The sequence below is a fragment of the Nothoprocta perdicaria genome, unplaced genomic scaffold (genome assembly GCF_003342845.1).
Source record: "Nothoprocta perdicaria isolate Ctin4 unplaced genomic scaffold, notPer1 scaffold_29, whole genome shotgun sequence".
Taxonomy (NCBI): Eukaryota; Metazoa; Chordata; class Aves; order Tinamiformes; family Tinamidae; genus Nothoprocta; species Nothoprocta perdicaria.
The window spans coordinates 3030994-3053553 of NW_020455521.1; the positions used below are offsets into that span (position 1 = coordinate 3030994).

Genomic DNA, 22560 nt, shown 5'->3' on the forward strand with positions numbered 1-22560 from the left:
AGATCCTATAGATGGTCTTTCAGATAGTAAGTGTCTGATACTGCTCAAATCCGCAGTGATGAGTAGATTGGGGGGGAAGTTATTTGAGTTCACCTGTTAAGTATGTTGAGTTACCTTTTAAGTATGTAGCTAGCTAGTGGACATATATAGCTGGCAACATGCTGGGTAAAGGTTAACTGTGCCATGGCCTTTTCATTAGCTGTGGATGGGAAGGAGGTGTCATGCTAGTCACTCAGGTTTAAAATAAATCGGAGAAGGATTCTGAAGAAAAAAAATAGTTGTGTATCTCTAATTTAGAAGCCAACTATAAGCATTCAGATGGGTAAAACTGCACTTTGATATATAGGTTTGAAATTTTGGAATTAGCTTGAACCCAACAAGACCAAAACAGAGTACATGTTACTTTTAGAACATCTGTTCTAGAAACGGAGTCAGTGAGACGGAAATCTTCGGATGGCAAAATTGCCAGTCATGAAGACAGACTTAGGGGGAGTATTATTGAACTTGTCCGATTTCGTAGACAGCGACAAGTCTTCACTGTGCTTAGTTCTTAAAATACTTTAATGTTAATACTTTTTTTTTTATATGTGTGTGTATATATATATATATGTATACAGACATTCTCAGTTATTTTCAGTCAGGAATTTTGCTGTCGTATTTAGCTTTGAACAGGAGACAGTCAACATCTGGCATTTAGCACGTCGTATTTCCTTACATCAGTAAGACTTTACTGTGCAGATAATGCCTTACATTAGTATATTAAAATCTTAACTTCAAGACTTTGGTTTCAAGCAGCTGCTTTAGCACTTTAGACTTCTTTGTTGTATTTTATTGAGCAAGAATTTCATAAAGCAAACTTCAACTAAGGTGCTTAGGAATAAGGCAGAAAGATTAACTTGACTTGAATTTTGAATAGGCACTAAGTTAACAAATTTCAGACTCAGCCCAAACTTCCATGTGTATAAATTTCGTCATGCAATGCTGCAGCACACTAGCTGAACAAACTTGTAGACTATAGAAATTCAGTAATTACTGATATAACATACGAAATTTAGGCATTATAGATCACAAAGTGATTGAAACTCTCTGTTAATTGTGGTGCTGCATTATGAATTATATTAATTGTTTTGTTCATTCTAATTCACCTGCTACCACAAGCTTGAAATGGTTCGGGAGGAACGGAAGTGACAGATCTGACTGAATACCAGTCTGTTACCCTGAGCAGCACTGCAGGTGAGACTGCTGTAGACAGCAATATACCTGGGAATTGTGCTGGAGTTCAAGCCAAATGGTAGGTTTTGGTACAAGGAAAACACTTATGACTTCTGTATACATATGTAGTGTAATATAAAATAACATAGGGACAATAACTCTGTGCAAAATACTAAGATCTTTATTAGGAATATCATAGGGAGCTCTATTGTATAGTTTTAAAATTTTGATAAATGGGAAACATATCTGAAACTAGGGATGTCGGAGTGATTTGGAAGCATCAAATCTCACTTTTCATTTTGCAACTCTGAAGTTTATTCAGATTCTCATGCAGGCCTTCTTGATTAGAAGATTTTTTATATGAAAGATGTGGAGGAAAAAAAGTCAGAAGACCTAGCACTAAGAGCTTGAGCTTATGTGGAAACTAAGAGTTAATAAATTACATGTAAATAACACATTTGTAATGTGTGGCATATGGTAGCACAGAGATAGYATCTAAACTGGTATACCCACAGGTTCTGAAGACTGCAGTCCAACATATAATCTTTTTAGTGGAATAAGCTGTGACCCTTATAGTCCTCAGGGCTCTGCTTCAAGAACCCCTTCAATAGGTGATGAACAAAAGAGTCTTTTGGTCTTAAAATAGACTAGTGCTTATGCCATGGGGCAGGAGGCTTTTGTGGCTGCTCTAGTGTGTTTTTATGGGCTTACAGGGGAAAATGAGAAAAGCCAGAGCAAAGTGAGGATCTGATTAGATTTCTCCTAAGGTGAGAAAATTGTTTATCTGAGTCACTGATGGGAGTAAAGGCTATGCTATCAGGTAGGCCTTCAAAATAGCATTTACAGTTAACTGAAAAATGGCATGTATTGAACCTATTTTAAGTGAGAGAGTAGGGAAAAAAATAGAGACAACACTCTTGCTGAAATTGGAAATTTTATCCAATTCTATTAAAAAAAAATTGACCTTTATTTTAAATATTGTCATTGCAGTTTGTTAGTAAATCATTGACATTCCTAGATACATATAAACTTAATAATGAGCAGAATTGGCAATACATCTTAATGGGAGGTGTATGAAACCCCCTCTATTTATTTTTTGTTTTTGGGGGGGRTTCTCCTTGCAGAAAGACAGGCAATGCAAGCACAGCTACAAAAGGCTTTTCSGAAGTGCTTCTAGACACATGTGTATTCTCCTAGGACAGTACCTTTTTGAGTGGTGCATGGCTCAAGATTGCATGCAAAGGTACTAGAAATGGGAGTGATCCAAGCTTAGTAATGGGTTTTGAGTTAGTTTAAAACTCTTCCAAATCCATAACAATTTATAGATACATATCTGTAGGCCAGTATTGCTATTGCACAAGTACTTTCTGCYGAATCATTTTCTGGGAATCAAATTTTAACAAGAGGAAGGCATCATATTCCTACAAAAATTCTATTCCAAATAAKCAGGCCAACTAAATATGTTTTTCTTCAATATATAACAAAGATGTACTTTTCCTCTAAATTTGGGAGCATAGCGTAGCCTAATTCTGAAAACATACAAATACTTCCCAAATAATTTTTTTACAGCACTGTGTTACTCTCCCCTTTCGGATGTGAGGATACGGCAGCTTCGGCAGATGTAGCACAAGCCCCAGGCAGCTCTAATCTATGGAGCTTCAAGTAGTGCTGTTATGTCTGCACCAAGAGTTTGGCACCAACTTTGCAGGTTTGCTAAGGACCCCCTGCATTTGGCACGTGAACAGAGGCCACATAGGCTTCCTTGCTGTGGTTGCTTTTGCTCTGTAGTTAAAACTAGCTTATGTGCATGTGCTGCAGTCATGCCTTCAATTGTAGTCTATGAAACACAAGGTCTTCTGGGTTTCTTTAATGTCTCTGTTTACTTTATTTGCGCACAGTAATTTTCTGAGGGAAAATGGTAACCGTCATCCAGAGTTATATTTTGACTTACTATTATTATAGTGCTGCACTGTGGAAAAATTTAAGGAAAMACAGTACATAACAAGAAAATAACTGAAAAAAAAATGGTATCTTTAAATATTAGAATGGTGTGTGTATCCTCTCATTCTCTCTTTTGAAATGTGATCAGGATTACATTTTTTTGCTTTGAATAATACCTAAAATGTAGTTAGTTAAGATATATCACATGCATAGAATATATTTATTCAAGCCAAATTCCACATGGAACATCAGATAATCTTTTCCCAAATGTTTTGATAGTATCTGTTCTTAATGAGTGCTGCACAATATAAACTGAAGAAACCACAGAGAAAAGAGACATAATAAAATTATGCCTTGATTTTCAACAAAGTCCAGTTTAAGATTAAAAGTTAAACTTGTATGTGGGTCAGATCTAAAGGATGTTTTTTTGTAAAGGACATAAATTGCATGCGCTTGTAAGTGCATGTAAAGTGATATCTAGAATTGGAAAACAGGACACAAGATGATTTTAAGAGATATCTTTAGGACTAAGGCTCATAACTGAGGTGAAATGACATCCTGCTTTCTACTAAAAATATTGCATCTTTGCCTCCTCATTTGCACCTCCAGCACATCTCATGATTCTGGTTTCATTCACTATCTGAAAYAGTTTCGAGTGGAGAGAATTTTATTAAGTGACGCCTCTATCTGGCTGAGATCTTTGAGGCCACTGAAGTTATCAACTTTCTAGTTGAATGGAAGAGGATGCAGTTGGTAACTGTCCCTGACTCGAGCAGATATGTTCTGTGATGGCTGCTCACCCTGTAACGTTGTCACCAGGAAATAAACGAGGGGAGAATAAATGTGGGGTGAATGCTTTCAAGCTTTGATATTGTTTATTCTTATGGGTTGAAAAATGGTACATCTAAAATAGATTTCACTTCTAATTATTTTATGGTCAAGCTTTTTGCTAATTTTTCAATAACTAGGATGTTATATTTCYTCCATAAATATGTAGTATACTGACAATCCTATTTATTTCAGGACAATGACTGACTTATGACTCAAAGAAAAAAAAACAAAACAAGAGATATTATCAGTCCATTATAAAATAATTATTCCAGCTATATTAAATATTTAGTACAAATGAGATTCCTTTTGTATTCAAGTCATTGGTAGCTTTAGTATTGATGTCAGTGCAGGTAAGGCTTTAACTCTAAACATTTGACTTAAATACTTTTTGAAACACTTTAGAATAAACGACTCTTAGAACATGTGTCTAACATTTTGCAAAAGAAATTCTTTAACTTGGCTAAAATACAGCATTTAACTAGTTCTTTAAAAAGCTGAGAAGTTCAGGACCAAGATGACTTTCCAAAATAATTTGGTCTGAAATCAGATCTTAATAGAGGTTACTTTAATTGGGATCCTCTTCTTTGAGCAAAAGCCAGAGTACGAGGCAAAGGGCTGGCAGAAAATATGAAGGTTCTAAAGTATAAATTGAAAAAGAGATTTGTTAGTGTATGATGAGTCATGATTATCTTCTGCAAGACATTAAGTCATACAGCTGTTCAGAAACTTGGTTAAATGTCTTACTRCAGTTTCAGACTTGATTATCTTCTCCCTCCCCTCCCTCCTTTCCCTCCATCTCTGTTGGCTAAAGGGCTAAAATTCATGATTCCTGAAGGTGATTGGTTAGAAAGCTTAAGCTTCTCTAAGCTTAGGATAAGGTAACTTATCTAAGCTGTAAGGTAACTTGGAAGTTGCTTGGACTGCCAAGCTCCAGGGCTCAACACGTTGCTGGTGGCAGGTAGTGAGCAGAGGTTGAGTAAACTGGGCTTGTCTGGTGTTTGAGGTAGGGAGAGCAACAAGGCTWATCTAATTAATACTGGGCCCACAACCACTTGAAGAGAGGTTATAAATGTGACAAAGTTGAAGTGACAGTTTTGTTTTTGAGGCACACGGCCAAAAATTGCAGGTCGGGAGGTTCAGGCTGGATGTTGAAGAAAACGTCTTCAGTAGGCGGATAGTGCAGCGCTGGAACAGGCTGTCCAAAGACACTGCTGGGTTTCCATCCTTGGTTTTCCAGGCTTGGCTAGAAAATGCCATTGCTGCCCGGTGTGGTGTTGACTCTAATTCTACTGCAAGCAGGAGATTGGACTCATGGTCTCCAGGGGCCCCTGCTAATATGATTTTGAGTGTTCTTACCCTGGCACCCATTCCTCATGTGAGCAAAACTATTGGCAGGAACAGATCATTTCCCACTTTTTCCTTTCTACCTGGCAGAGCACTTGAATATCATTTCAAATGGTACATTCAGATAATAATTATGAAGTGTCTGGAGAGGACTGAATCAAAGATAGAGGATAGAAAAAGTTATTCCTCAAGCTGTTATTTATGAAAATAAGCTTACTGCTTTTGAAAGTCTGGTGAAAAGGAAGGAGTAGTATGTTACAGTTCAAAGAGACTTCTACAAAGTCTCAGTTTCTGAACCTGTTTAGATTGTTGCAGGAGTTCAGTGGGAATAGTGTAGGGAAATCCTTTTATGATTGCTTATAAACCAAACCCGTAGCCCTTTAAAGTTTTCTAATTGTGAACAAATAGTTTTTGCCACCTTTAGTTTCTCAGTTTTAAGGCAGACGACTTGCACATACTAGTGTTACTACCTTCCAGAAAAAGAGCTGTGTTATTAATCCATAATTATTTCAAGTTTGAAAACTTTCTTAATGTTTAAATGTGACTTTCTTTTTAAGCAATGATAGCCTTATAATGCCATTTCTAAAAGCCTAAAATTTCATAATTTTCACAGTTAAGGAAGATTGAATACAACGAAACAAATAATGCATGATTAGCAGCATTCTCATATATAGAACGTTATGGTGTGAAAGGCTGAATAAGCAGGATTTTTTAACATGGTTTTCCCAGAATTGGCCATTTCTTGAGTGAGTGTGGCCTGTGGTGGCAGCCGGTTTCCGAGGCTCTTCCTCTGCTCCCTGGTGCTCTCATCTCTTCTTGCAGCTCTCCTCCCATCTCCAGACAGATGTTTGATGCATCTGGCTTTTCCTTGTGACCCTCACTAACATGTAGTGATTATAACATACTAAGAAGAGGCATTTGCTGTATTTAAGAAGTGTCAGTACTGATCTTTGTGAAATATATTGTGCCCATGGGGAAAGAGACACCTATACTTTGAAGCAGACAGGAATGAGCTTGTCTAGCTAGCGGGTTGAATCTCAGTTTACAGCGGCGTCCGCTGATCGGGGCCGTGATAGTGCGTGCGGCGGCCAGGGCGAGGGTTGGGGTGCGCTCTGCCCTCAGAATGCTTGGAATCTCCTAATTCCAGGGGCGGCCTTCCTGCTGTGCTGGACGTATAAATCTGGCGATGGTATCTCGCACCACATCAAAGAGCCCTGCCTCGGCTCATCCTTCAACGTCAGCGGTGGACGTTAGTGCTGTCCTTTCCTATCAAGCATCGCCATAATGTCTCCCTAGGTCGTCTCAGGGGTCTTTCCCTTCTAGTGTTCTTAGTTTCTTGAGCTTTCCCTTGAGGTGGTTCCTCTTGGGCTCTTTTTCCTGAAGCTTCCTCCTATAGTCACAGACACAATGTTTGCATCCTTGCTTTGTCCCTGTTTGCTTGTGAACGTCCCGGGCTGAGGTGGTGCCCGGCCAAGCACTCCTTGCTTGGGAGCTGTGCACTTGACTGCTCTGAATCTGACTGAACTCGTTGCTCTCTGTTAAAGGAGAATTTATTCCTAAGATAAAGCCAGAAGAAAGTTTACAAAGAAGTTGTAAACTCCTTTCATGGAGACTCCATTTGCATTAAATGTCAGATGTTGGCCATACGTAGGTAGTTGTGCTCCAGTTTACACCAAAGAAACTCTCAGAGCACGCACAAATGGCCACTTGGTCCCACTAGGAGAAGGCTACACTTTGTGGTAGGATTGTATGATTTATGCACAGTGGATGAAAAGGAGTATTACTGCTTATCTGGATACAAATAATAAGCTTCATTCTCTTGTGACAGTGGTTACTTCCTTATGTAATCATACAGAATAATGCTTTTGAAAGAGGAGAAATTCCACTGTGCAAAAGCTAATATTTGAAATGGAGCAAGGAATGTGTGTGAGAATTAGATATGTTTGTGAACTACCGTTGTATCATAAAATAAATGAGTATTTTTTTCCATACTAGTGTAAGAGATGAAGACGTTTGAGATGGTGAAAGTTCTGTTCACTAGATTGCCATAAGCTTCTACTTTTGCCCCTTTTTAGTGACGCCTCACTTGATACTGCTGGATCTCTTACAATGCTTACTTGGTATGCTGCTGTTGTGGCTGCCTTGATGATACTAAAAAAGACAAAGCTATCTTATAATTTTAGTATACTGTAAAAATGTAATGCGATTTCTAATATTGTGTGTGCTTTAAAGCTGGGAAGAACCTCTAAATACAGTGCCATTGTGTCAGACACTACATTTTGACATGTTTGTCTGAAATAGTGGTCCTTTACATACTTTGGAAATAACACTCTGGTGTAGTAATCTCTGGGAATGTCATTTTTATTATTGTTGGCGCTGGGGTTAGCGCGGTGCTCTCAGCTGACGTACTATACATTACAGAAGAATGCTTATGACTCAGCTAACAAAAACCCAACCAAAGGGCTAAATTAAGAATCTTTTTCTTGCGCAGTCTTTTTTTGTGCTTTCTCTTGTTACTGCATGCTGGCCTCTCTTGTTTCTACATAACTGTCAGTGCTCTGCAACTGTGTGTGGATACTGGCAAAAGGACACTTCGTCAGTGTTATGTGAGCAGAAATTCCACTTAAAAAGTACCATTTTCATACCACAAATTGAAGGCAAGAGTTTGTCAGACTTTAAATTACAGTTAAGTACAGATTAATTCTTGTAAAATTGCAATGCTGTGTCTATGAACTTCTCCTTCATTACATTCATTTAGCTGTCAGCTTTACAAGCGCCTAAAATAAGGCTACAATTGCAGTGTCCACTTTCATCGTAGAGCAAAGGCCAGGCATCTTGCAGAGCTTCAAATGTATTTTTCTTCATAATGCTGTTTTTGAAACAAACAGGAAAAAAAGATAATAATAGCAGAAGAAGATRAATAGCTGAAAACAACACAATGAGTAACTCTAGGGTAAAAACTACAAATTTGTTGATTTATAAAATTATTGTTAGGTAACTAAGGACTGTTACTCTTTGCTGACTAAAATGTCAAACCTTGCTATGTAGAAGGTCTAAGAAAAAGAGAAGAACAATAGCAGTGCTAGAGCCTGAGGATTTTGTTTTTCATTTGACATGTGTTGGGTCTTAGGTTTTATCAGCTGGAGATCTTTCCAGTGTATATCACATGTTAAAATATACCCAGATCAAAAGTAGTTGGTTTATTTCTTTCAACATCATTTGCTGTCACATGCTAGGACATTAATTTAATTTTACATTTCCTTGGTTGTCTGATAATGCTAAAGAACTTGAAGGAATCCCTGCTATTGGGACTAATAAGTGAATGCCTCATTTCATGCACTTAGTGGCTTTTTAATAGCGCATCCCCAATTCTTTCCTGTATCAGGATGGCCTTGTTCCAGTACAGCTGTTAGGGCAGACGCAGTCATCAAAAGCCTCACTGGGGACCAAACTGGTATAGGAGAGTCTCCAATAAGGAGACACTAATCTAAAGTATCTGCTCTGTGTCATGCGAGCAGACCTCTCCCTGAGCCTGGGAGGTCTCTGCCCACTTTCTACTAAGGAGGAACTGGAGCAGTTGGCAGCCTGCATTATAGAACCTTTTGGGCGGCTTTGAGGAGACCAGTCTTGCATTTAAGTGTTTGAGTCTAAGGGACTACATGGCCACATCTCTCTCATCTCCACCTGAACTTGTGCCCTCTGAACGGCAACTAAGGCTTTGGTCTGGGGCTTTTGGTATTTTGCCAGCGAAACAGTATTTATTGTTTTCTGGTCTATCATTACTGCACAGATTTTCAAGGCAAAAGTGCCTTACAAGAGAAAGAGAAAGAAAGAAAACAAAACTGTCTTTATCTGTGTGTACTATATAATGACATTCAAGAAAACAAAAAGACTGATGCATCTGTTTTTTTTTTCTTTTTCCTCTAGGAGTTCAGGATCCTCAACATGAAAAGATAATTACTGTGACTACTAATGGAAGTATTCACAGCCCCAAGTTCCCACACACGTACCCGCGCAATACTGTGTTAGTATGGAGATTAGTAGCAGTAGATGAAAATGTATGGATACAGCTTACTTTTGATGAAAGATTTGGGCTTGAGGACCCAGAAGATGACATTTGCAAGTAAGTCACTTTTCTTTTGACATTTTAAGCATCTGAAAGGGAGATGTGGATGATGAGGAAATAATGTTGCGCATGCTTGGCAAAATGGGGCACTTGCTTGTCAAGATATTCATAAAATGCATCTTTAAAAGTGTTTCTGGACACTTTTCTAGTGCTAGAAAATAATTTTGTAATTGAAACCTTGGGAGTCCCCCAATGAGGGCCATAGAGATACAGGATGACACAAAAACATAGAAATAATTAATCACTTCCCTTTCCACCCTCCCACCCCAAGTTTTGACATCTAGGAAAACATCTTTAATCTCCTTGTCAGAGTATTAGAGGGCTGAATGTTTGAGTCGGTGGAAAACATTTGAGCAAACATGTTATGTGAACAGGCATTCAGGTCAAGACAGAGTACATCATTTCTGTTCAAACAAAACCATGATATAATCCTTTAGTGGACTGTAATGACCAGGCTTTCAGTTTTCTGTGAAAAACAGCCCTTGCAAAGAACTTTACATTCTTCAATGGCACTGGGTTTTGTTGGTGGTTTTTTTTTATGAGATTTCAATAAGGATTTTGTCTGCTTAACCACTGGCCCACTTTCTATAGAATCTATACTTCCTTCCTATGATTAGCATCTCAATGCTGCTTGGGAGAGAAACAAGCTGGTGACATAATGGGCACTAGGATGGGTATGTGGGCCTGGGCGAAGCAAGCTGAGCGGTGGCCACGTTGTGGGTACTGTGTGACAGCAGGGGCTGACGCTGCTTAGCCTTCCTGTGGGACAGAAGACAGATGCTGAGCTCTTGTTTCCTGCACCTACCATCAGAGTAACATTTCCTAAAAAGCCCTAGGTATATATACAGGTGTGTTATCTGGGCTCTTTTGAGTGACAAATAAAATGTGTCATTTGAATGGTGCATCCCACCTGGAGTGTTCTTGGACAGTAATTTACACAAGGCTTTTCTCCAAGCATTTGTTTTGGTTTTGTTTTACTTGGTGTACTTTTTTAATYTGATGCTTGTTTTAAATTCTTTGAATTTATTGATCTTTAGTTCTTTGTATGTTTCCTTGTAACACTTTGGAGTTACAAATTTGAACTTCTTGGGGATTAGTTTTGCATTTACCCTTAATTTGAGGGCTGAGGTTCATATTAGATATACAAGTATCAGCCTTTCATACTTCTGAAGTGAGTAATTATCAAGGTTATGTCAAATATAATAAGTACTACACAGCATATGTTTACTCAAATAAGTGCACTCCCTTTGAACAATAAATCTTTCCTTTTGAAAGAAAACTTGGCTTGATTTTTCTTTTCTTTGCATATGGCAGAATGAAGTGGCAAAAGAAAGAAAATCSAGGTAGGGTGCCTTAATCATCTGCTTGCAAAGAAAAAGTAAGATAAGTTCAAATATTTCTAATCGTATAACTTGAATAGTATTTTAATGGGAGTACATTTATATTAAATAAACAAAGTGCTGAATACAAAAATCCTAATCAAAAAAAGTGCCTTTGCTTTAGTCATAATCTTTTTGTGCTGACATTTGTGCCTGGAAACCAGGAAGTTGTATGCAGGCAATTCCTGGTACCTTGCATGTACTTTTGAGCCCCTCGCTGGGGTTTATTGGCCTTGAAGATAGGACTCTGGAGAACATGAGTTATGTGGCTGTTCCTAGTTGCTTCTAGAAATGCAGAGTTCAACTGTGTAAAACCTCTCTACTCAGGCAGAATAATTTCTGGACTTGTCAGAAGACTGTCTTTCTATAACAACTGCACTCTAATGTTTCTTAGAGTTTCTAGTTCTTAAGAAAATTATTGCATCTTCTTTCCAGTACCATCTATAGAAAATCTGTGGATTTTTATTTACTATATTGCATTAATAGTTATGACTTTCCCCTATTCCTTCCATTTCAAGGCAGTATTGTTGCCACAGAGTACATGACAGTTTCTCCATAGTCAAATTTACAGAAGAGAACAGAATAAGATATGACATGAAATATAGTATTGACAGCTTAACTGTAGGGTAAGCACAGCAATGAGAGACCTGACTTCTAATCTGTGGCTGAAACCAGGTGAAATTTCAGCCTGGTAACAATACACTTTCCAACAGCGTGCAAATGGTGTCAGGATATCTTTCTCGTAGTTTCACAGTATATAGCAGGACATGATGAGTTACCTTCACGGGTCATAGTCACATTTTTTTTTTTCAGTTCTTCCACCCGTACATTCTGCACATTGCAAAGTGCCTTCTCTATAATCACAGCAGGCTGTAACACCCTACAGTGTCAGTGCATTAGACCAATGGCAGAATACACTGGAGTAGTTTAAGGTAATCAACAACTTTTACATCTCATCATAATCATCAAGCATTATTCATGCGGGGATAAAAATGCATTCAGCTACATGAAAGATTTATTGCTTAATGTAATTCTGTAGTAGGAAAAAAAAAGTGATAACAGTGAATAGGAAATGCCCTAGATGCACACTAAACGCTTTCTCACTTTTTGATTTCCATCTGTGCATAGTAGTTGGCATCTGACTGACTAGTTTTACCTCCACATCTGGGTTTCTCCTAAGTAACATCAGACATTTCAGCTATTTTTTGTGAAGTCTTTTATTCTAGAACAGGCACTAAATTATGCACGTCTTGAAGGTACCAGTCCAGTCTCTGCCTTACGCGCTTTTCTGAATCTGAATCAGAGTGATCCTGTATGACTTTTTTGACGGTCCATTTTCACCTTTGTTTCAACTTGCAGTATTTAAAGCCAACTGAATGGTTATGGGCTGCCCTCCTGCCTTAGACTTGCTTGGAGCTGGTGTTGACAGGCGCGATCTGCCTTGCTACTTCTCACCAGGATTGTGCAGTTGCTGTACAGCCTGTTTTGAAAACAAAATAGAAGTTGTGGGATTTTAGAACAAACCTCCCCTTTTTTTTTACCCACATTTTACAATTTGTCCAYGTTTTACAATTGCAATGCACTTGAAATTTCTGCAGGTCCTCTCAGCGTTGCTTCGCATATTAACTCTGTAAAGAATAGCTCTCCTTCATCTCCACTGGGCCCTTTCTGTAGGGGAGATTGCAAAGATCTGAAGGTTTCCTTTAAAAAGTGAGCACAAACTGTAGTTTATGGGCGAGCTGGATCTATGTAAGTATTTCAGAAGAGATTTATGTCATTTCAGTGGCAATATGATGTATAAATCTCTGCAAGATTGCAGTAATTTCAGGCTCATAGACTTTGATTTCAGTTATGATTTGGGAAAGAAAAAAGGTCCCAAAGAGAAACTGTCTACCAAACTAAACAGACAGAAAAGGAAAAGGATGCAGTCTGCTACCCGTTTGATGTGTCATCTGAGCTATACTGTATCTGGCAGTAAATTTTCCTTACATGAGGGAATGTCTAGCCAACGGAGGTGTGCAGGATTTACATTCTCTGTGTCCTTTGTTTCTGATGAAGAAAACAAGCAGCTGGGATAGGCACTGGCTATGAGAAGTTATTATTTTTAAGATGCTAGCCTTGCTAATGGGCAGGCCATTAGACTTCCCTGCCTGACAGCTGCTCTCAGCAGAGAGAGGCCGTAACCCTCCTTGACCAGGAGGGATTCTCCCTGAATGTATCTCCAGTGCTGCTGTTTTGTCTCTGTGCATATACAGTGATGAAAGATTTGGTAAGCTGCTCTYGACCAGAAAAACACAGGTTTATCTTTCTTCCATGAAGAATGTGCACACTACACGCACATTTAATAGGGGATTGCTACTGTGATGAGCTTGTTTCCTGAAGTGTTATATCATTATGAGATCGAAATTAAATAAAAATAGAAATAAAATAGAAACAAATAGAATAGGGGAAAAAAAGCCCACTGTGTTATATTAATTACATGTGTATGTATGCCATTGCTCTCTCCTTGTGCACATACTGCCTATAGTTCTTTCTCTTAGTGATGATGGCAGCTGTTCTCTCTAATTGTCAGATGATTACACTCTGTATGACTTTTATTGTGTGTAATAAAACTCAGAAATGTGCCACAAATCCAAAGTGCAATTACTTTAGATAAGATTGTGAGGACAATACGCAAGTTAAAGAAGGTGGAACCAACCAGTTATCAAGTAATAGATGTCATTTAAACATCATCTTGATTGTGGAATAGTTAAACTTATTTCCAGCTCTCTTCAGTCCTCAAGTATTTTAAAGTATGGACTGCTTGTTTGCTTTGTGGTTTTAGCAGCTGAATATGTGAATCTCTTGATTTAGTAAATTTAGATATGTTTTGAACAAATTACTCAACCTTGTCATAGGTGCAATATATTAAAAATAAGAAGAAGAAATAATAAAAACAAATCAGYTAATCTGAAGAAAACTGGCAAGGTTAACATACCATGAAGTCTATGTGACTAGTACTTAGACTTTTTTCCCTTCATGTCAAATTACATCCTTAGCTCTTAATTCTAGGAGTATTCCTCCTCTGAGAATACTTAAGATAATGCTCAGAACTCACTAGCTGCCTTCTCCMTAATGCTTCCATAGCAACTTGCCTTCATTTCCCATCTTTTATAATCTGCCCCTGCCCGAGCAATTCCCTGCCATTCAGCACTGATCTKCTTCTCTGAAAAGCAAATAACCACGACTAACTTGTTGAATTTTCAGATTTGCACCTTAATGGGTCTCCCATCTTCCCCCTACCAAAAAAAAGAGCATGAGAGGAAGTCCCTGTTACCAGCTACAGATCTAGTGCCATTCTTTTATGCTCTGTCATGCTTTTAAAATTCTCCTTTCCCATTAAGCAGCCTTGATGATGACTAGCAGGTGATCAACGATTATCTATGAATGTTGACCTGTATAACTAGTTCCAGTGTTGTTTCCTTGGGTCTACCATCTGTTTGCATGCATTTGGTGTATTGTTGGCCTGACAGTATGTTAGTAAACTACTCCTAGCAGAAGCTCGCTTTTTATTGTATGTTTATATAGCTCCTGGCAGAAGTGAAGTCCCTGTACAGTTCTTCAGAGAAATTGTAGTAAGTGCAGTAAAGCAAAGTTGGCAGCACATTCTGTTTGCTGATGTTCACTTTTAACCCTATGTAACAAACTGACTTCACTTGAATTGAGCTCAGTTATGAGACAGTCCAGTTTTGAAATTATTATTTTAGCTGAATTATTTGTTGCAAAAATATATAACTGTATTTACTATGAAGMGTGACTGTGAGTATAGATACCTATGTATAAAGAAGCACATAAACATTGATATATGCATGTATATACAGTGACTACGTAACTATATATATATGTAGCAACTGCAATACGTGTTCATATTTATGTATTTATAGTTTTTATACATACTGTATATATTAACTAGAAACTTGTATTCTGGAAAATACATCATTTAAATGTAGTGAAGATAGGACTATAGATTTCAGGATTAGTAGAATATCACATTTTTTGGCTTTTTTTTAAAAAAAAGAAAGAAAGAAAGGAAAAGAAACACACACAAAAGACCATAATCCAAACAGCTTGAATCTTCATACTTTTGTGTTCTTAATGAATGTATGGTTAGAAAATTGCTGATGAAGTTTAAACAATTCTAAGATTTTGTCAGTCTGACAAGGCTGACAAGTGAATTAAAAAGAAACTCACAAACAGTGACTTTGTTGTCAGTAGCTAGGAAAAAGGAAAATATTTGCTTAGCTGTCTGTCTTGACATAAGTTATGTCAGATGCATACTATGCACTAGTGAGTTATGGTAAACACAATAAAAAGATGAAACATTTYGTTATGTAATTTTTAAAGAGCTTTCTCTGTAATGTAAATCATGATGAATGACTCAAAGCATAGGAAACTGCCTTGTAATTAGATCTATTGATATGTAACTGCAGCACCTACATRCTGCGGTATGAATAGTGATGGATATTTCGATTCTGTTTAGCCTGCTGTCATGAATGGAGGTAACCACRTGAACAGCATACATATGGAAAGAAAAATTTAACATACATATAAAAACAGTATATCCACATATGTGGAAATAAAAAATAAAGCAGCATTTTTTTTCTTTTAGAGCCTATAGGAAGAAATAAAATGTTTGTTTTGCTTTGTTCTGCCTGGAGTGTATCATAGAGGCAATATTAATGCATATGATTAGAGAGCATACTGATACCAAGCATGGATTCATAAAAAATGTGTAAATCTTCACACAAAGTAAGAGTTAATTCTCTGTTTTTAGTGTCAGTGAGTTCCATATTCAAGGTCTGGCTTCCATGAAAATTAATTTCTGGACACTTGACAGGCTGTCTGACAACTTAAATGCTTCTTGTAGAACTTTTTTGTTGCAAGAGACAGTGATTACAGAGGGTGAAGTTATCTCTTGGGTAAGTAAGTATAAGGTTCAGGCTGGCTTTGAATAACTGGACAAAGACCTTTAAGTGAACTCTGTATTTAAAGAGCAACTCGTGCAGAGAAGGATCGTGGCTGCTCGGATAGCTGGGTTGCTGTTTTTGTACTTTTTTTGTACTTTTTTTCTGGGGAGAGTGAAAGGATGCTGCTACGTCTGTTTAAAAATTCAGAAAACAAGGAGAACTGCTTCTGGCCTGTCCTCTCCCAAACCCCTGAAAACTCAAGTTGTCCAGACTCCGAAAACAGAGGTGAATGTTACAATGAAGACCAAATCTGTAAAGCTCTCTTCTTATGCCTGTAGCCTTGGAGCTCAAATATTGGCAGTTTTAGGGTGCCTACTTCTTGTTGAAACTTGCATAATATCATTCTCATAGTAATTTTGTAAACGTGGCAAAGTAGATATTGTAGGCAATAAATATTTAAAAAGAAAAAAAACCCACAGACTACAGTTATAAATGAAACTGCTGAGACTACACACATTTCTTAGGCTTCAAAAAGTAAACTTTATTCTGCAGGGGCAATTTAGAGCTGCAAAATTATTCTGTCTAAGAGAACTAGAACAGGATTGTGACCAGAAAAGCCCAACCTGCATGAAAGGATAAAAGTATTTGCTGCAGGGATTTGGGGGCTACCTATTCTGGTCCACTCTCTTTTCCCTCCTTTCAAGAAAATCCAGTGTTCATTTCTTAATACCCCAAGTTGCTGGAGGACACTATGATGGATATTACTTAGCAAGTTATTTAAAATCCATTTCCAAAGCCAAGATGAGTGTCAAGCAAATGACCAGTGAAAAGCGTGGAGCTGACATAATCTCATACTCCCAGCAGAGACTATATGCATTAATTTAGAAAATATTTTAGACTCCTTAAAACTCTTTCCTGGTCCTCTCAATCTCAAGCAAGCTGTTTGAATAAAGTAAACAGTGTCTTCAGTATCAAAATATTTTGGTAAACGATCCTAATCCTAATTTATTGCCTCTAAAATTGTTTCACGTTACTGTAGCTGGCTGTGTTTGTAGTGATGTAGACTGGAGTTATTTTCTTTGAAAATGAGCGCGTCGCTGCTGCTCCTTTTCCGCCTGAGGTGCCCTGGGAGCAGACRTTCCCAATGGAGTTTCCATGCGGGCGCAGTGCAGGCTGAGCGGCGCCGCGGACAGGAGCGCGGCCACACGCAACTCGTGCTCGGGGACATTGACCACTGAGCCAGTTGTTCTTGCCTGGCTTTCTTAAACCTGCATATCAAAAACTAAAGGCGAACTACAAAGACAGGCCCAGCAGGACAACCTAAATTTGTTGCCCACGGTCTCTGTATTCTCCAGATGATACGTAACGTGCACTCCCTCCGTGATRTTCCCGTGCGTGCAGTCGGGCAGGTGGGCTCACGGACAGGTGTATAAGCAACTCTCCCTTTTTCATCTCCTGCTCCTAGGAGAGCAGTTGTGTTTCCTCACCTGTATGTTTATCCCCTCTTTTTCCTTTCCTCTTTCCATCCGCCTGCTCCTTCTCAGTTATCCTCTATATCACTTCTTTGTATATTGTCAATGTCTTAGCAAAGTAAGTTGCTTGAAGGAGGCTGTAGTTAAACAGTAATTTCGGCAAATATTTCCAGAGACCCAGAAAGTAAATGAGTAACAATCCTGTCRTGCCCCTCCTGCAGCAGGGCTAGTAAGTATGAAGGGATGTGAAATTCAGTGCGGTTGTTGGTGCTCTGTTGTCATCTGGTCATCAGAGTATCTGAGAAGAGGCCTGTGAATGAGGAATTGCAACAAGTAGGATTATTTATCCTGAAAAAGGAAGCTGGTCATGTGTGGTCATGTTGAGAGATTTCATAGTGTARAATAAATGATTCTTTTCTCGTAATAACATGAGAACAAGACAGCCAGTAAATTAGCAACAGTTACAAGGAAGTGCTATTTCCTACCACTCTTTGATTCGTATGCTAYGGCTGAATTAAGAATAGGTCTGAATAACAGGACAAAACATTTGTAACTAAGAAAACTGAAATGAGAGGAAACTCTTTAGCTGAGCGATAGGTATAAACTGGGCTCCTGCTAGGGCTGGGAACATGTTTCTTTTGCCTCATGTGCTGCTCTACAGCTGCTCAGCTGCCTCTTAGGGATTTTGCACTTTCTGTTCAAGTAGCAGTTATTGGCCTGGTCTGGAGCAGGATATTGGACCTCTTGGCAAATGGTCTGTCCTGGATTGGTGAATGTGAGTGCTCATAGTAGTAGTCAAGAGACTATATGTGATTGTACTACTGAAGTAAAGAAAACAAATAATGTCATTTAAACTGATACAGGCAGAGCCCCAATCTCCACAGTGTTAGGCAGGTAGGAGGGAAGGCAAGAGGGGGAACTTGAGCAGGTGTGTAACTGCTGCTGTGTCTTCGAGGGCAGAGGGTGCTGCCYTTGCTGCCCTGAGTAAATCCTCACATACCTAAAATGCCACTTAGGAATTTAATATTTTCATTTTCTGGAATATGCTTTTGAGCATTTTTAGGAAATTGTTTAGCCACGAGCTTTCACATTGTTGCCTGGGGCCACGGCGACATTCTAGGGAAAATTGGTTGTGTGTAGAGGAGGAATAGCAATTTGGGGTATGCTGAAGCAGATATTCTGGCCGTGGTGAAGCAGGTGAGAAGAGGCAGGAAGGCTCCTGCAGCTGGAAGGGCTGCCTCACAGCCCTGTCTGCTGACGTGAGTGCTGAGCTCAGCTAATGCGTTTGTGTTCTGTGCAAAATATTAATCTGTGTAGTAGGAATGTTATCATGATAACCATAAATTCCAAGTGAAAATACCCATGGTTTTCTGAGCAGTCCTAGGAAAAAGTTGAGAGAAGGCCTTATATCTTCCAGAATCTGGAGAGGYCAGTAGTGTACAAAGCAGGAGGCTGAACTGCTAAGTGGTCTGTGACAACTGGGCTGCCTCCAAAGAGAAGTTTGCCGAGGAAGTGCAATGTCTAGTGCAGCAGGACCCTGAACTCGGCTTGTTTCCAGGGCAGGTTGTTCTGTGAGTACGTAGGAATGACAAGTTATTGCAGTCCATCGCTTTCTTGGGGAAAGAGAAGTACCAGTGTGCACTATTATCTGAGYACTCTAATACTTATTATAATTTCTTTACTTGCTCTGTTATCTCAATTTATAACCTATGAAAGATCCTGGAGAAATTTGTGACCAACATATGAGCTCAGTGGCCAAAAGCAGGTGGATTGGAGGCCAGAGAGGGCAAAAGAATGCTGCCTCTAAATGTTGTCCATTTTCTAGACCTTGAAAATTACACTATTAAAGTGTTTTTCTTTGTGGAAAATATTTTTTAGCCTGGGTATTTTCTAGGGCTATAGGAGAGTCCGTAGCCAGAGGAGTAAGGTAAGTGTAATACACTTGTGGAGGCTTATTTCCCATGCAATGTGTTCCTTTGGATTTTAAGATGAAAGCCAAAGTAAATAAGTTGGGATGTGATTTAAAGACTGACTGACTTTTGTTAGTGTGTTGGCTCTTTTTTTCCCCCCTCTTCAATGTCATTCACTTTTTTTTCTGTTCAACAGTTAAAATGTATCTTTACTCAACTGTAAATATGACTTTTAGACCAACCATAATCTTTATTTAAAGAATACCAGTCCTGTTCATTCTACTGATTAGCTTTAGTCACTCTCTGATACAAGAAAAACAAATATAGGTAGTTTCCAAGACAGTTAATAATCAGACTTTTAAGAGAAATTGTTTCTTCTTACATCTACTTTTTTTTTTTTTTTTTTAAAGTCTGCACAATTGTACTGTTTCTATCTAAAATACCTAAAATACCTATTCATATGATTGGAATAATGTATCAGTAACTGAAAAACATCATACAAATAGAAGTTATTTATAGCATATGCTGCTATCTAGGAGTGAATCTTGTGATCTCTGTGTTCCTGAATATACTGATTTATATTTTTATCCCTATGAGTAGTTTAATACATGCTTAAAAAATTGCAAGGTTGTTGCCAAAACATGGAAACATTTTGTTTTGGAGCCTGCAGTAGGCTTAGCAATGGGTGCAGTTTAGAATTCCTCATCCTCGTGAACAGGTAACACCTTTGCTTCCCCACAAGGCAGAAGTTACCAGTGGAGGCTACCAGGTACTCACGTGTTAAACAGGAACTGGATGCCTAAGTGTATCCTCAGATAAGCAAGCAAGGTGATCTATTTCCCAAGGCTGTTTGTGTGCATCTTCTCAGGGAAAGAGTATATTTTCAGCAACATTCACTTTATCGTATAGCACTGAAATAAGCTGTTAATTCAGAAAGTTTTTTGGGGAGGTGAACTATATGTCACCAATTAACAAAAGCTTGTACACAAAAGATAGGATGCAGATTTATAGAGAATGAGAAGATGCTTTCAGGTAGATTGGAGAATGCTTGTGAAGCGTTTACTTTCTCAAAATTAAGTAAAAGAGAGTGTCCATTTTTCTTTCATAAAAAGTGTTCWGCTATTTGAGGAATAGGATTTTTGGTTTAAAACTAAGGACATTTTTTTTTCCTCATTTTCTATGTTGTAAATATAAATTCATGATCAAAGCATGTGGAGGAAATAAAAGAAAAATTAAAGGGGAAAAATGAAATTAAGGGTTTGGCTTTTTTTTTTTTTAATGGATGCTAAATAACAAGGTCAGAAAACAGAAAGAGTGTGTGGTTGAGTTAGAAGCCTCAGGCTGCTACAAATCAGTATGGGGAAAGATTAAACAGAGAGAACCATGGCAACCATATAACATTTGTGAATGAAGCTGTGTTTCCATATGGCAGTTTCTAATGCACAGTACTGCATATTCTAAAATAGATGCATTCAAAGTAGGTTGGCACAGAAACTACAATCCATATTTGGTGAATGGTAGTTAGAAATAGTCTCTGTTTATACCTTGAGTATCTTCATTTCATGGAAGATGTAGGTATAGCAGGATATAAAAATACATATTTTTAAATATAATATGCTCATTTGCTATATTGTCCGGAAATGAAGTGTTTTGCTGGAAGYAATGTTTGTGTAATAATTTAGCATCTTTTTTTGAGTATAAAAACACAATCTCATTATTTATTTGGATCATCTCTGGGTGTGCTGTTTCTTTTCAGTGAGTGTTAAAACACAGTGTATGTAGGGTCAGAAGAGACAGATACTACTGCGGAAATTTGTTTCATGTCAAATCATTGCTGTTCAAACACCTTTTCTGGTTTTATTTTAAAACCTCAAGCATGGTAGAAACTGTAAGCTGACAAATAGAACATGACTCTTGCCAACTATTGGCAAATCTCTAATGATATCCATATGAGTTCCCTGTTATAGTGAAAAGCACCAAGTCTTTTTAAGGAAGTTGAAGGCTAGCGGGTAATTGCCCATGTTGTGACCCTCAATAACTGGAATCAAATAACTCTAGGTACCTTTTCATAGGACTTCCTTTTGGAAAGGGAAGGGGTAGGAAGAATATTTTAAATGTTTAAGATTTTTAAAGTTTACCTCTGATAGGTTTCAAAGAAAAAAAAAAAGAAGAAAAAAGAAAGAAAAATATTCTTCTCGTACCTTGTTTTTACTATCTTGTTTTTACTGTAACTCAGTAAAATGTTCCTTTTAATGCTAAGTGGAAACACTTTTTATTGAAATTTTACTCTACATTCAGTATTTGCGGTTTCTGCTACAAGGTCAAGACTCTAGGTAAGGTTCCCTGTCACTTGCCTTCCTGTAGGAAATTTACTTTCTATATCCCTAGAAATCTTTCTTCCACAGCAARTTGAGTAGCTGACAGTTACAGATGGGCAAGGCCCGTGTTAGGTGATTTCAACAACTTCAGATCTACTCCCTGACTTTAGGCCTGCACTGAAGGGGGCCAGTCTTCTCCAGTCTGAGGCTCCTGTGACTGACCGTTGTCTTCTATTTATTTCCAGATAGCAATATAATGTGAAGTGAAAGGCAAAAGAATGAACTAAGCAGTTCAGAAATGCGTAGACTTGGGTAGCACCTAGTTGCGTTACCTGATATGATCTCTGTAATAAGAGGAAGGGGGGAAATCCCCAAAGTAAGATTTCCTGCTGCACGAGTTGGAAGAACAGTGCAAAAACAGTGGYTTGGCTATCACAGAATTAYAGAATAGTTGGGTCTGGAAGGGACCTCTAGAGATCGTCTAGTCCAATCCCCCYGGCTCCAGCAGGGTCACCTAGAACATGTGGCACAGGGCGGCATCCAGGCGGGTTTGGAAGATCTCCAGAGGAGGAGACTCCACAGCCTCCCTGGGCAGCCTGTTCCAGGGCTCTGGCACCCTCACAGTGAAGAAGTTCTTTAGAAGTTCTTGGCTATTCCCAACTATCTTGATTTTTGTGTATATCAGTTTTGAGGGAAAATTTTAGGCTCAGTGAAAGGAGAGATGTTGGTAATAGAAAAGAAGAAAGTTCTCCACCTATTGAATGAATAGAGCACTACACCCTTCTTTTTAGGTCTGTATTTTTATAAGGTTAGTGTAGGCCAAGCTTGTGGCTTGAAACTCCCTCACCTAACACTTTTCCCATTTTCAGGGTCCTCCTTCTTTGCCCACTGCCAGAGGCTTTGTTCCCCTGGTCCCCTCCATGTTTCTGCTGAAGACCACACGGTTTGTGCTGAGTGGTAGGCAGCAACAAGCTGCCCTCCAGCACCCACCCACCTTTTGAGCACCCCCATTCTCGCCCCGGTGATCCAATTGTCACCCAGATGATTCGGAATCAGCCTGTTAAAGTGTTCTGGGAGCACT

At 38.5% G+C, this 22560-nt stretch overlaps 1 protein-coding gene across 1 annotated transcript in view; it reads left to right on the forward strand.

Annotated features, from left to right (window-relative positions):
• Positions 1 to 22560, forward strand: part of PDGFC (platelet derived growth factor C) — a 105267-nt gene that overhangs the window by 51830 nt on the left and 30877 nt on the right. Inside the window, exon 2 of the mRNA XM_026041701.1 lies at positions 9256 to 9451. Coding sequence (XP_025897486.1) covers positions 9256 to 9451 — 196 coding nt within the window. The remainder of the gene's footprint in view (positions 1 to 9255; positions 9452 to 22560) is intronic.